This window comes from Artemia franciscana, chromosome 20 (assembly GCF_032884065.1).
Source record: "Artemia franciscana chromosome 20, ASM3288406v1, whole genome shotgun sequence".
Lineage (NCBI taxonomy): Eukaryota > Metazoa > Arthropoda > Branchiopoda > Anostraca > Artemiidae > Artemia > Artemia franciscana.
The window spans coordinates 19319223-19334657 of NC_088882.1; the positions used below are offsets into that span (position 1 = coordinate 19319223).

The 15435-nt window shown below is 35.5% G+C and overlaps 1 protein-coding gene across 3 annotated transcripts in view; it reads left to right on the top strand.

The window, feature by feature from the left end:
- Positions 1–15435, top strand: part of LOC136039854 (GATOR complex protein Iml1-like) — a 104730-nt gene extending 89295 nt beyond the window's left edge. For all 3 annotated transcript variants that reach the window (XM_065723788.1, XM_065723790.1, XM_065723789.1), the window contains 4 exons: positions 1203–1363; positions 2956–3112; positions 9181–9476; positions 15203–15435. In XM_065723788.1, the coding sequence (XP_065579860.1) occupies positions 1203–1363; positions 2956–3112; positions 9181–9476; positions 15203–15367 (779 nt within the window). In that variant the 3' untranslated portion in view covers positions 15368–15435. The remainder of the gene's footprint in view (positions 1–1202; positions 1364–2955; positions 3113–9180; positions 9477–15202) is intronic.

Consider the following 15435-nt stretch of genomic DNA (forward strand, 5'->3'; position numbering starts at 1 on the left):
GGGGGAGTTTCGGGGGGAACCTAAAATCTTGGAAAACGCTTAGAGCGGAGAGATCGGGATGAAACTGGGTTTGAAAAATAAGCAGAAGTCCTAGATACGTGATTGAAATAATCGGAACGGATCCGCTCTATTTGTGGTAGTTGGGTGGGGGAGGATTAATTCTGAAAAACTAGAAAAAATGACGAATTTTTAACTTAAGAAGGAGTGATCGGATCTCCATGAAACTTCATATTTAAAGTTTTGAATCACTCCTTTTGATTCTTTGCGAATATCTTTCATTAGTTGCATGCCGCCCACCACTAGTACTTCCACAATCCCCAAATATTTCTACAAAAGGAAATTTGGTACTTTGAAATCCTCTTGAAAATCATCATTCGTAAATAGAAGAACATCAGATTGAGACAAGGGTGGATCTAGAACAAAATCTTGGGATGGGGTCCAATGTGACAAGGGTGCCAATGAGCAAAATCTTTGGGGGGCTCAATGTGACAAGGGTGCAAATAATTGACCAAATTGACCAATTGACCAAATCTTCTAAAAAAAAAGAGTGAAAAAAACAGGGAAAGAGAGCGACAGAAAAAAATCTTTGGAGGGGGGGGGGCCGGGGTCCTCCCCCGGCTCCCTGGATCTGCCGTTGGCACGAGATACCAATTGTTAATTTGATTTTACGCTAGTATCCAGAGAGATTTTGGAGAGCTTAATTTTTCTTTTTGTAAAATTCGTGACTAGTGGAAGCACTGGTGTCCGCCATGTCTTCAATAATTTCCTGTATTTTTACGAAACTTCTATTTCATACAGTTTTTTGGTGCTTTCATAGACAGTTCAAAAAATGCCTGAGACTGAATGGAAGAATGTCAAAAGGCTTTTAGTTCATCAAACATATTTATAAGAAAGGATTTGGCTACCTTAAGAACTGTACATTGAATTAGTTGAGAAGACCAAGTTGCTTATTTCTTATGTATAAATTTTTTCAAGTGGATTGTTTCACTTAACTATATAGCTTTGTTATTAATAAAAGTTGATGCATTGAAAAAAGATGAAAATGAAGATGGAGAGTGTAGTGCATTGCATGCCTTAAGCATCATCGTATTGGAGATTTATTTTAGCCGTAAAAATAAATACACTGTCAATCATGCTTTTCAACACAATAGTAGTAAGCTGCAATTGATAGTCAATAATAAATAACATCAATTCTTTTCCAGTGTCTGTCTTCAAAGAAGCATACATCGACGTGGATGTCACTGGTCGTAGCGATCGGAAAGAATGGGGACACTTACTTTATCCGTCTTATTTCACACCCAACGCTTCTTTTGTTGCGGTTTTGAAGTGGGTAGAAGCGACTGGAGTAGTCATATTTGATTTGGTAACTTTGAAAAATAATCATTTATGTGCCAAATTGATTTACCGCATTAGCAAATATTGGAGAGCATTTGTGAAGAAGATATATTTATCTTTCATTGAATGCACCAATGTCCTTGCGGAGCAATGTTTTGCCGCTTTTCAAGTCAAATTTTTAGGGAGAAATAGCGCATTTCCAGTTAATGTCATAGTCTCCTGTTATTTTAAAATGGTTTATTTCGATTTTAGAGGTTTCTTCTAAGATTTTCTGGAGTTCTAGACACTTTCTAGGAAAGAAGTTACTTCTATTCGTCCCATATGCTAGTGTAGAATGATTTTCAGAAAAAAAAGTGGTATTATAACTCTATTTTCGAAAGGTTTAGACGAGTATTTCAGACGATTTATTGACCCAAAGAAGTTTAACATGGGCAAGGCCGTATTAAGCGGTTTTTTGTGGGGAGGGCTACTGGGCTTAAGCACAAACACCCCTCCCTCCTCCGAAATTTTTATCAAACATTACAAAATTAATTGAAGGTTAAATTTTCCAGTTTAAATCGCATGTCCTTCACAAATAGTGTCTAGCAGAAATAGAATTATTTCCTTTGTAATCATTAAAACATATGTTTGAATATTATTAACAAAATACTTTTGGTTGTGACTAGGCTTTATTTTGTTTACCATTTCCCCTCTTCGTGGTCATTTTTCTATATTTATTAGAACTTTTGAGCGTTTTAGTCGCATGGGACGGGTTGAAGTACGGACGAAGATCACTTTCTTAATATCTTGATCTCTCTTTTATCCTCTCTTTAGCAATGTGTATCATTATATTGTATCATTATCATTTTATTCTTTTTTTCTGTACTTTATTTACTATTTTCTGTCCTTTGTTTCGTATTAAACTATTTCCTGTGGTGTGCGTGTAATTCAGCACTCGTTCCACTCAACCCATTTAACTCAACCTCTGGTTAGTTTAACCCTCGCTTAACTTGACCCAAGTTTAACCCAACCCCATTTCAACTCAACCCTCGTTGAACTCAATCCTCATGCAACTCAACCCTCATTCAATCCAACCCTCATCAAATTTCACCCCATACAACTCAACCCCGTTTAGCTCAAGCCCCATTTAACTCAACCGCGTTCAGTAAATTTACTGTCCTTTACCACATCTAAGGAAACACGCTAATAAAATCATAGTTCTATTAGATTCCTTATTTTAAGCTCCCTTCTAAGGCCAAGATATAGCCTTAATAATATGTTTCTCTGTTATTTTATATCTTGTAACAGGCTATGTCTTCTTTGTTAATCTGTGTTCTTACATTCTTGATCCGGTGTAAAGTTTTCCTTCAAGAAATCTCAACATAATTGTTGGATGAAATATTATTGAAGTGATTTAAAACTAGGAATAATAATAGAAGAAAACATGAAAATCTCATTATTGGAATCATAGAGAAATTATAAAGTAAAAATTTTGTCGTTTTAGCGTTTTCTTTTGTTTTTATACATCCTAGGGTTTATTACAATTATAGAGTAAGAGTTAATTTGTTTTACATCTTTCTTTAGTTTTTATATACTCAGAATTTTCTTCAACAATGTTTTTTGCATTTTATATTTTTCCAGGTTTTAGGCTGGGTTAGAAAAGCACAAATTAATGGCTTCCTTTTGGTTCCTATGCCAATGGATCCACTTTTTATTGGCAACAGCGGGCGGTGTGATCCTTTTCGTGCACCTTTGACTATACCAATGAATGTCAAGGTTATAGAAGAATGCCTTGAAAGTAAGTAGCTCTTTCTTTGGAGATCTTTCTGTAGTATATTAAGAGATCAAAGGCAAGTAGGATCGATCCCCTTAACAGACAAAAAAAAAATAAGGTTGAAGATGAGATGCAGGCTCCAGTCGTCTGGTCAAAAAAAATTCAGAATTTGTGTGGTGTTTGCTCTTGGGTTTTGAGAATTCTCTTAAGCACATTTTGTAACAGATTTGGTTAAATTGGCTTCTTAACAATTATATATTACGCAGTTTTATTTATTTAACTGAATATCAATTATTGACAAAAATCTTAGCATAAATATATTCCCTCCAAATGCCATAGCATGATATGGAGGGGGGATAATCAAACCAATCCACAAAAAAAATACATACTAACATATTACTACTAAATACTACTAACATAACACTCAACTCCTTCCTTGTCACACGTCAATCAAAATAAAAGTACTTATATCAACGATTTAATACCATTTTGTTCTATTAATTATATATCATATTAGTTTAATCATTAAAATCATACATAGAAAATAATCAATTTATCAACAACTTTTTAAATTCACTTAAATCACAACTACTTTTAATGTCACTTATCTAACGAATTCCATAACTTAGCCTCTCTAAAAACAAGAGAAAAACCAGACCTAGACGTAATCAAAATTATTAACAAAATTTTATCCATTGGCATTGTGTCATGGAGATGAAACTCATTAACATGGGTGAGCACACTAGTAAAAGAAGCAGACTCACCTTTGACTCAATTATACCTAAAAACACCTGTATAAAAATCGGGGAGAACAGCCGCTGGAAGTATCTTCAACTTAAGACAAGCCTCACGACACGGTTCAGAAGGGTTTATAATAAAGAACATTCTAATATATTTGAATGTATTTTGTATAAAATAATATATTTTGCAAACCTTGGACCGGTTGAAGGATTTAGGAAGTCTTCGGCCATATTGAACACCAATGAAAATATAGGGATGGATTAAACTGAAATTTAGTAGAATGTCCTTCGAGAAACAATTTTTAAGTTTTTCGAATTATACCAGTATTTCTAGCTAATATATTTGAAAGTTTCTCAGTGTGACCTTTAAATGAGAGTGATTCATCCACAATAATAGTAAGATATCAAACACTTGACCTCCTCCATATTGAAAGCCCCCAGCTTCAACTCAACATATCCATGGATATCAATTACCAGACCGTTTAAAAACTATAAAAAGAGACTTATTGTGACTAATAGCAATCTTATTGCACCTCACCCAGATAGATATCTAGTGAATAATATTAGACAATGAAGTAACCAACCACTCAGTCGTTTTTGCACTCACAATTAGAGTTGTGTCACAGCAAATATAGGGAGAGAAGAATTAATCTCTTTGTTTGTAAAGTCTGAAAACCTATTCATAAGTGGCCAATATCATTGATTTATTTTCGTGAAGAAAATCAAAGTGACAATTTTATTTATTTTTTTTTTTTTTTTGGCGGTAACCCGTAATTTTAGGGAATGGCCTTATTATTACAAAAACTTTTAGTGTTATTATGTTATTATATAAATTATATATTACTCAGTGAAAATATCTTTTTTTAAGCACTAGCCCTTAATGTAGGTAATTATATCATAAAAATTTAAGAGTCAACCTAGTTCTTTGACGGACACTAAGAATAAAAGAAAATGATAGAAGAAAATATAATATAAAATATAAGAAAATCAGAAAAAAATAGATATAAAAATATAAATGTAAGAGATATAATATATATATATATATATATATATATATATATATATATATATATATATATATATATATATATATATATATATATATATATATATATATATATATATATATATATATATATATATATATATATATATATATATATATATATATATATATATATATATATAGAAAGAAGAAAAAAAAGAGGCAAAAGAAAAGAAGCAAAGTAAAATACCAATATATAAGAAAAGATAAATATGAATATTAAAAAAAATAAGAAAAATTTCAGGAGTAAATTGAGTTACATCGACCTCTAAATGCTGAGCAATACCTAAATTGCAATTTTTGTTACTTCGTTTTACCTCCTCTGTCTTTTTTTCTTGATATTTAAACTGCATGATTTATTTGCCTTATTGCGTTTAATATTACGATTTCATAAAAGTATGAATATATTAAAAATGGGCAAAAATTTTAATAAGACAGTGAGCTTTCCAAAGACAATAACAAGAGACTTTGTGCGCACATTTTTGTAAAAACTCGAATTTTTTCGGTTTACATAGGCAAAATGATCGTTGCTTTACCAACCGGGTTGAGCCTCTATGACTGAAAAGAGGGATCAATTTTGGCACCCAAGAACTTGAAGCTATGTAAAATCCGATTTGTAATTTAGTCCTCAAGAAAATCACTAACTATTTTAGGTAACGTGATAGCATATATGAGAAGTAACGATGGGATTCTTACTTTTAAAAATAATTTTACTGAGGAAATATTGTCGATAATGTTGATGGAAGAAAACAGGAACAAATATTCATTGATATACAGCCTCTACCCCCCCTCCCACACACACACACACTCTTCCCCTAGGGTCTGAAAATACAGTCATAAAATGAAACGTTTCTGTCTGCTTTAAATTATCCTTGTATGTTCTAACCAAAGAAAAGTTAAGGGCAAATTTCCTAGTGGTCCTACGCCTTTGATCAGTCACCCCAATTTGGAGGATGAGGGAGGATTCATAATTTGTCTCCTACCCTATATTTTGAAAAATACATTTTTTGTCTAATAATTTTGCAAAAATCCCAGACGCCCCGTCCTAACTTTGGAAATTTTGTATCTGTCTTCATGGAAAAAAAAATTATATCCCTTCTACATTTTCGTGAATTTGGGCCACTGATCGGAACCAATTTAAGATAAAAGAATTGTCGGAACAGAAACTACATCTATTGCGTTTACTGGTACTGGGATTAGTAAGCCGCTTTACCGGCATTCGATGCCTTTTGGCCCCGAAATTGTCAAATTACTGTCCCAACTTTGGTTCCCAAAGGGCCACGACCTGGGTACCCGAAGACCCAATTTTAGTGAGAACCGTCTCACATCTTTAATCAGCGGGACAAAATAAGATGAAGCAAAAACTAAAAGTCCAATTCGATGATTCAAGGAACAATATAAGGTAGCATGACTACTATGCATAGTTTTGAAGCAAGTAGATATGTCGTATGAAGAGCTGCTGACGAAGTTTAAAATGCAAACTGTGGAAAAAAGAAGAGAGAAGCTCTGCATGCATTTCGGAAGAAAATCTCTGATCCTCATTCCACAAAACCCTTTTCCCCCCTCAATCCACAAAAAAACGACTCCCGTGCAGGGTTGCAGTGCCTGTTGAGAAACTTCAGCCGGTACGCTGTGCCCACCAGCGATTAGCTAAGAGTCTTATGCCTAGTTTTGTAAAAATGCATAACGAAAATCAGGAGGATTAATTAAAAATTTTTTCTTTTTTTCGTCGCTTATTAATTTGACTATACCAAAGAAATTTGGCAGTGCCATGAAAATTTTTGTGAAAATAAAAGTTTGTCTATCTATCTTTATATCTATACATATATTTGAGTTCACTTCTCATTCAAAAACAACTGGGACATTCACAATAGAACATATCAGTTACTACTTGTGCTTCGATTATCATACAGAACATGTTTAATAAAAACCATAATTGTCGTTTTTCAGATATGAATTGTTTTGTTTTTCTGCATTATGTTTGTGGTTTTTTTTTCTCATCTTTTTATGCCTAAATTTATTCGATTAAGCTAGTTGTGTTGCAGAAGCAACACTTTGGTTTTGTGCTTTTTTCCTAGTCCTCCGAATTTAGCGTTTTGCTAGAAAGTGATTGAATTTAATTGAATTTATTGAAAAAGACAAAACTGGGAAGTAACAAAACTAAAAAAAAATTAAACAAATACATTCATTAAACATTTTTTAAATAACAAACTCATATCACCAAACAATCCCCCCCCTAAAAAAAATCCAATCTAGGGAAGGGAGTAATATGACTCACCCACACAAATAAAGTGCAGACGTCAGTGTGCAGACAAGTGCAGACCAGTCTGGAAACATCAACTCATCGGAGAACCGAGGGAAAAAATCAATTATTTGTACGAAAATCTCTAACATACTTTTTGAGGTTACCAAACGTGTTGCAACCTCTTGCAGACTTTGCGAAAGTGTTCCAAATCATGTTACAAGCTATCATAGGTTTAAAGTCAGACCGCATTGACGGAGTATGTAATCTCAAAAAAATGGGAGACACACAAGATAGGAAATATAGAGATCTCAAGTCAAGCAAAGGTTTAAGTAGGGAACAGTTAGTATCCTGTATAAGGGTCCTTGCTTTATCATGTAGTTTTAAAGGTGGCTTCATTGATGAGGGAAAAGTTGATATCCAGATAACAGAGCAGTATGAAACATCAGGCTGAACTTGGCCGTAGAATAGGATTCTATGAATTGGCCCTCAGAAAATTTGCTTCATTTTTCAAGGATTCCAAGGCTTTACAAGACTCTCATTTTAATAAGGTCAATATGAGGCTTAAAGGAGAGATTTTCATCTATCAGGGTGTTTAGAAATTGAACGTAACGATCCTTAGATCTATTAAGGGAACCCCTCGATACCTATATTTCATTTAAACAGAACAAGCCCTTAAAACTCATGAGAAAATAAGAAAGCATGACTCCGACATTTAAGGCAAGATAATTAACATCAAACCACTGAGTAACTTGTTCGAAAAGGGCAATCGTGTTTGAATGGAGATCGACTCAGTTCTACCGGCTATGCCAAGAGTACTGTCATCCGCAAAAGCTATAAGTGTATCGGAGACGTACGAACCCTTGTCAAAATTAGTGATAGTTCCAAGTTGATGAAAAGGACAGCAAGTGATAGATTTTAGATTTTTACTGCAATTATGAGGTCATTAAACTACATTAAAAAGAGTATCTGCCCAATGGCAAATCCTTGTGGAACATAAAACTCTATTTTAGACGGTTTGGAAAAGAGAGGATCAACCGAGGTAACTCGAACAGATCAAAATGATAGAAACCAAGAATAAGTACTACCTCGTATTCCAATATGGGATAGTTTCCAAAGAAGAATCTTGTGTGTTATTGAATCAAATGCTCTTCGTACATCGAGAAGAAGAGCAGCAAATATCAGACCAGATTCAAGAGATGTATGTATCTAATTGGTGAGGAGAATAGTGTGACAGAAACAGACTCCAATAGACTGAAACAGACAATGGTAGCCATGGCTGATCAGTTCCAAATTTACTGCTTTACCTTTTCTGGTAACGTCCGTCCAGACTCTCCAGCTTTGGTCCACTTTTCCGTGTTTAGGGACCTCTGGACACCAGAAAAAGGAATTGTAAAAGTGGAAAAATGGAAATGGAAAAGCCAGCACTAACGGCTCGTTTTCCCGCTTTCATTTTTCCGCTACTCCATTTAGCGGCGTGTCCGGACTTGCCACGTTTTACTATCTCAATGGCTCTTCAGCTGCTGACAGTAGATAGTAAGTAAACTGGCGAATAATACGTCACTAACTCTGGTAGTTTTAACGAGAATGGCCTAATTAATACGATCCAAAGTATATACGATTATAAACAGGCTATGAAATAAACCAAATGGCTTCCAGGCCAGTCCTTTTAGGAAATATATTATCATTGATATATGGAATATTCCGCTCCTGACAAAGATGCCGCTGCTAAAAACAATTGCACCCTTCCATTCTATAAAACATTATACAATTACAGTTCAACAGATTCAAAGCCAAAATAACTGGCTGTCACGAATATTTAAGCATTCGAAAATAAGTAGAAAGTAAGTAGATGCCTCCGAGAATGAGTAGAAATTATGTAGATAAGTAGATTTAATTTTTGGAAGTAGAAAAGTCCAAAAATAAGTATTCTACTGCCCGACTTAGGTCGGGCAGTATGGTCGGCCCGATAAGTATACTGAGTATTCTTTCTGCGTTTTTTTTTGTTGTCTTGAAGATTGATCCTTTCTGAGAACATTCTTATCGGTATTTCTTTAAATTTTAGAATTTCCGGCCAGTCATTGGCTTCACCGACTGTGGCTACTTCATGATGCTGTTGCCCGACGATTTAGCTACATACCTTCAATATTTGAAAATACTCGTCGCTTTCAAGTGCAATACGTACATGCCACTGGGTACTCATTCCTAGTGATGCCAATTGCTCCAGAAAAGGATTCTACAGTGTCAATATCCAACAGACTGTCATATTTCTCAAAAGTTGGCTCTTCGAATGCCGACAGTAACTTTGGCTCGTCGGATTATGGTCTTCCTCTAATTGAAAAAAATGGACTTAGGATGCCGGTATGTGATTTTAGTCAAAGGTTTTGAATTTCTTAGAATATTTTTCTTTGTTCCTTTTACAAGTTATATAACACGAACCTGAAAGCTGTTGCACGCGTCCTAAAACTACCTAACACCTGATCGACTAGTCTAAACTTTTTTGCAGATTTTTTATTCGTTATATCTTCTTTTTGACTTGCAAAATAGCATTAAAGAACAAAGATTCTGACATCAAAATTCCTTCTGACGGGTCTGAAAGCCATAGGAGTATCTATTTCTTTGAACTGATGACCAATAGAACGTAGTAAAATAAAGGTCATTTTTTGTTTTCCCCTATCATGTGATTTTTTTTTTTTTTGGTACTTCGTATTCACCAAGTGACATATAGCGATCACAAGTTCTGTCGGTCTGTCTGTCTCGGTTTTGCTAGTTTGGGCACTTCCAGATAAGCTAGGACCATGAAATTTGGCAGGCGTATCAGGGACAAAACTAGATTAAATTAGAAATAGTCTTTTCTCCGATTCGACCATCTGGAGGGGAGTGGGGGGGACGGTTAATTTGGAAAAATTAGAAAAACGAGGTATTTTTAACTTATGAACCGGTGATCGGATCTTAATGGAGTTTGTTGTTAAGAAGGATATCGCTTCTCAGAGCTCTTATTTTAAATCCCGACCGGATCCGGTGATATTGGCGGAGTTGGAAGGAAAACCTGAAATCTTGGAAAACGCTTAGAGTGGAGGGATCGTAATGAAACTTAATGGGAAGAAGCTCTTGGCTCTTCCGACCTCGTCACAAGTGCAATATGAGTTCTTCGCTCTTGTTTCTTCACTCAACACCGTCCCAGTCACGTATTCTACACAAGTTGTCGTTTTAGCATGTCTATTTGATAAGGAAATAATGTTAGAACATAAAATAAAATATTTCAGAGAAGCCAAGCACAAGATAAACAGATTTTCCTTTTTCCTTAGATGATCCTCTTTTTACAGGATCTGTCAAATTTAACCATGGTAATCAGTGTAATTATAGCTCCATGACATTAGATCTTAAAACTAATTTATTATTGTCTGTGTCTTTTGGAACAATTTACATTCTAATATATGTGTTAAGTCGAAGTAAGTAACTAACAAAATTGTCTTCATATATTTTTGAACATAATGATAATTATCTATATTTTTCTCTTCTGTGCAACAGTAAAAATGTATATAAAGAACAGAGAGAAGGCCTGTACCTACGAGGGACTTACAAGGCAGCAAGGTAAGATCATACTCTGATAGCATAATTCTTACGCTTTATAATTTTTGAGTGATGCCATGGATAAAGGTCTGTTACCTGGAACAATATTCGTTGACATAAAAAAAGCTTTCGACACCATTTCTCATAAATTCCTACTATCTAAGCTATATAATTGCGGTGTTAGAGGACAAGCGAGTCTTCTAATTGAATCTTTCCTCAAGGACAGAAAACAAATATTTGGATGCGAATTTCAGAAGAGGAAAACCTATCTAATGCTGTATCTAATTCTCAGGGGTCCATACTGGGACCGCTGTTATTTCTTATCTATGTAAACGATCTTCCTCTAAGCCTAACTTGCCATAAGACTGATATGGATCTCAGTCTACTGTTTGCTGATGATACAGCAAACTCTACTTGCGACATAGATCATCAATCTCTAAAATCAAATTTCGAATTATTACTGGGAACGATGCTTCACTGGTTCCATCGTAACAAATTGGTTGTCAACACTTCAAAGACTCTTTTTGTGTTTTTTTCAAGAACTTCTACTGCAGTACCAACGTTACAAGAGGTTGAAGTCACATTTGGAGGTTGAGTAATAAAAATAAATAGAGTGCAAACAACTGGGTATCTTGGAGTCATTGTTGACCAGAATTTAAGCTGGAAAGCTTATATCACTAGCCTAAGGCTTAAGTTAGGAAGTACCGTAGGTGTAATGAAGCGTCTTAATTTGTTCTTCCTTTTTGTGCTTTAAAATTAATTTATTTTTCTCTTGTTAATTCCTGTATTGATTATTGCTCGATTATTTATTTGAGCACGTTTTAGTCACATATTTCTCCTATTGCGAAGTTACAAAATAAAGCAATGAGAATCTTTAAGATGTTATTTTATTTCCCAGTTCCTCTTCCTGGTAAATCTTCGACTAAGAGTCTTTACAGTTATTTCATATTAATAATTCCGGCTAGACAAATTTTAGCTTTTCAATGTATACTTTTCCGTGTCCGTTATCTAAAGGATCTGCTACCAGATTGCTTTAAATCATTTTTTCCAGGCCCTCCCTCAGTCTGACCATACAATATTTGTAGTCCTTTAAATAAACTCCGTGTGCCTTTCATTGTCTCCGAACGGTCTAGATTTTCGCCTAAAAATATTATTACAAATTATTGGAACACATATGAATCTTTTTTTTTTTTATCAGAGTTTATCGTTATTAACATTAAAAACTAAAGTCAAAGCTCTGCCAATTAGTAAATATTAATTTGTGAGAAGCTCCCGGCCTTTTAGCTATCGGATAAATAATGACAATAATTTTAATAATTGTTTTTTGGCACTTATTTTTTGGTGTGAGATAGAGTGAGAAGTGTGATGACATCCGTTTCTTCTGGGTTTGTTTGTTTATACCGTTTGTATTGTCTCCCGGCTTTCGAGCCAGTCTCCCTGTCGGGTATGTTATGTGAATAGTTTTAAATATATATAATCAAAGCATAAAAGAACATGAACTTGAACTTTTCTTGGAACAGAATATAATAGATTTTCACTTTCAAAAATAGTGCACGTGGAAACGTGACCCATGGAACATATGAAGAGGGATTTACTGAAGAGGGGTTACCGCCACCGGTTTTGTCTCGTATATTCATCAGCTTTGTTCTTATTTAATTTTTTTCTGTATGGCTTTTTACCACCTCGATTTTTATATCTTCAGCTTGTAAAGAACTTTCTATATACAGAGTACTTTGTTCGTAGTTTCAGAAACGTATACCTAGAATACTGCCCGACCAGATCCAGTGACATTGGGGGGAGTAGGAGGGGGAAACCTGAATTCTTAGAAAACTTGAAAATTGAGGTATCTTACGAATGGGTGATCAGATTTTAATGAAATTTGATATATAGAAGAAGATTATGTCTCAGATGCGCCATGTTCAATACGAATTGGATCTTGGGATATGGAGAGTTGGAGTGGGGAAACAGAAATCATGGAAAGCGCTTAGAGTGGAGAGATCGGGAAGAAACGTGATGGGAAGAATATGCACAAGCTATAGATACGTGATTGACATAATTGGAATAGATCCATTGTCTTTGGGGGAGCCGGGGGTTGTTTAATTGGAAAAATCAGAAAAATTGAAGTATTTTTAACTTAAGAACGGATGACCGAATGTTCATGAAATTTGATATTTAGAAGGACCTCATGTCTCAGAGCTCTTACTTCTATTCCCGAACAGATCTGTTGAAAATGGGGGGAGTTGGAGGGGGAAACTGGAAATCTTGGAAAACGCTTAGAGTGGAGAGATCGGGATGAAACTTGGTGGGTAGAATAAGCCAATGTTGTAGATACGTGATTGACGTAACCGGACTGGATCCGCTCTCTTTGGGGGAGCTAGGGGGTGGGGTTCAGTGCTTTGGCGAGTTTGGTGCTTCTGGACGTGCTAGGACGATGAAAATTGGTAGGCGTTTCAGGGAGCTGCACAAATTGACTTGATAAAGCCGTTTTCTCCAATTCGACCATCTGGAGAGGAAAAATTGGAAAAATTGAGGTATTTTTAACTTACGAGTGGGTGATCGGATCTTAATGAATTAGAAGGACCTTGTGTCTCAGAGCTCTTATTTTCAATACCGACCGGCATTAAGCCTCTGATTTTCCTTTTAAATCAATCTATAATGCTAGAGCTCATACCATATGAGCTCTTGGCTCTTGGCTCTTCTGACCTCGTCACAAGTGCCATATGAGCTCTAAGCTCTTGTTACTTTCTTTTAGTTCTTTTGGGTTTTTTATGGCACTTGTTATTAACCAAGTGACATATAGCGATCGCAAATTCTGTCGGTCTGTCTTTCTGTCTGTCTGTCCCGGTTTTGCTACTTCAGGCACTTCCAGGCAAGCTAGGACGATGAAACTGGGCAGGCGTATCAGGGATCCGACCAGATTAAAATAGAAATAGTCGTTTTCTCGATTTGACCATCAGGGGGGGGGGAAGTAGAAAAAATGAGGTATTTTTAACTTACGAAGGAGTGATTGGATCATAATGAAATTTGAAGTTTGGAAGGCTATCGTGTCTCAGAGTTCTTATTTTAAATCCCGACTGGATCCGGTGACATTGGGGGGAATCGATGGGGGACGTAAAATCTTGGAAAACGCTTAGAGCGGAGGGATTGGGATGAAACTTGGTGGGGAAAATAAGCACAAGTCCTAGATACGTGATTGAAATAACCGGGACGGATCTGCTCTCTTTGAAGGAGTTGGGGGGGGGGTCATTCTGAACAAATTAGAAAAATGAGGTATTTTTCACTCACGAAGGAGTGATCGGATCTTAATGAAATTTGAATTTTGGAAGGATATCGTGTTTCAGAGCTCTTATTTTAAATTTCTACTGGATCCGGTGACATTGGGGGTGGATTGAGGGGGGAACCTAAAATCTTGGAAAACACTTAGAGTGGAGGGATCGGAATGAAATTTGGTGGGAAAAATAAGCACAAGTCCTAGATATTCGTCCTTTTTTCTAGTTTTTCAGAATCAATCCTCCCCCCTCCAACTCCCCCAAGGTGAGTGGATCCGTTCTGGTTATGTTAATCACGTATCTAGGACTTGTGCTTATTTTTCCCACCAACTTTCATTCCGATCCTTCCACTCTAAGTGTTTTCCAAGATTTTAGGTTCCCCCCTCAATCCCCCCCAATGTCACCGGATCCAGTAGAAATTTAAAATAAGAGCTCTGAAACACGATATCCTTCCAGAATTCAAATTTCATTAAGATCCGATCACTCCTTCGTAGAGTAGAGTAGATCACTCCTTCCTAAGTAGAGGCAACTGTTTTGCCTCACGATCCTTTTTTTTTAATTTCATATTGCTTATTCATTTGTTTTGTTTACTTTCACTTTTCTTTTCCCTTTTGTATCTACTAGCCAAATATTACTGACATATTTCTCTTATTTTAATTTCACTGTCATAAGGCCCTATTTCTTTATTTACTTTTTATTTTATTTTTGCTCATTGTTGGCTTTTGAAACCTGACAAATATTCAGGCTCGTGATTGCCAATCTGACCACGTTCAGTTTTCTTTTGATTTCTGACTTTTAGTGTCAAACGTCAGACCAAATGAATCTGACCAAGTCTCTGATGAATGCTCTGACGAGGAAAGGCTGAGTATAAAAGGTTGGAGCTGTTCCAATGCTATGAGATGGTTTGGGGACGAATAAATGGATCCCATCACCGTACATTTGTTTAGTTTTTGCCTCTTATGTTTAATTGTTATTTTTAATCGAACGCTAAAACCTCATTTAATTTTGAAAAGAAAATAGGTTTTTAATCTTGATGTAAAACATTGTCTCTCAGGTTTTTCTATTTCTAAATTCCTTCATCAACAAAGGGGGTCCAACTTTAGACGGTTCCAGCAACTTGATTTTGAAAAGTTATTTATGGTCAAATGCTAATAAAGTTGACTTGAAACATATACTATTTTTTAGAACTCTTAGATTAGTTTAGTCTGACACCTAAGGGCTTTTACTAAGCTGATTTTTTTTTAGTGTGGCTTCCTCTGGGTTGCAAATTATCTATTAACAAAGAAGTGGAAAGTGTCTCAGACAAAGGAATCACAGATTGTTGACGAAAATGCTCACAGTAAGTGCTTCCAGGACCTGACGAGGTTCTGCCAAGATGAGACCTTTTTACGTGACTTCTTTAGACTGTGATACCTGTGCTGTTTTGTCTGACATTTTGTTGTAATTTTGGTAATAGTAAATCATATTTATCCATATAA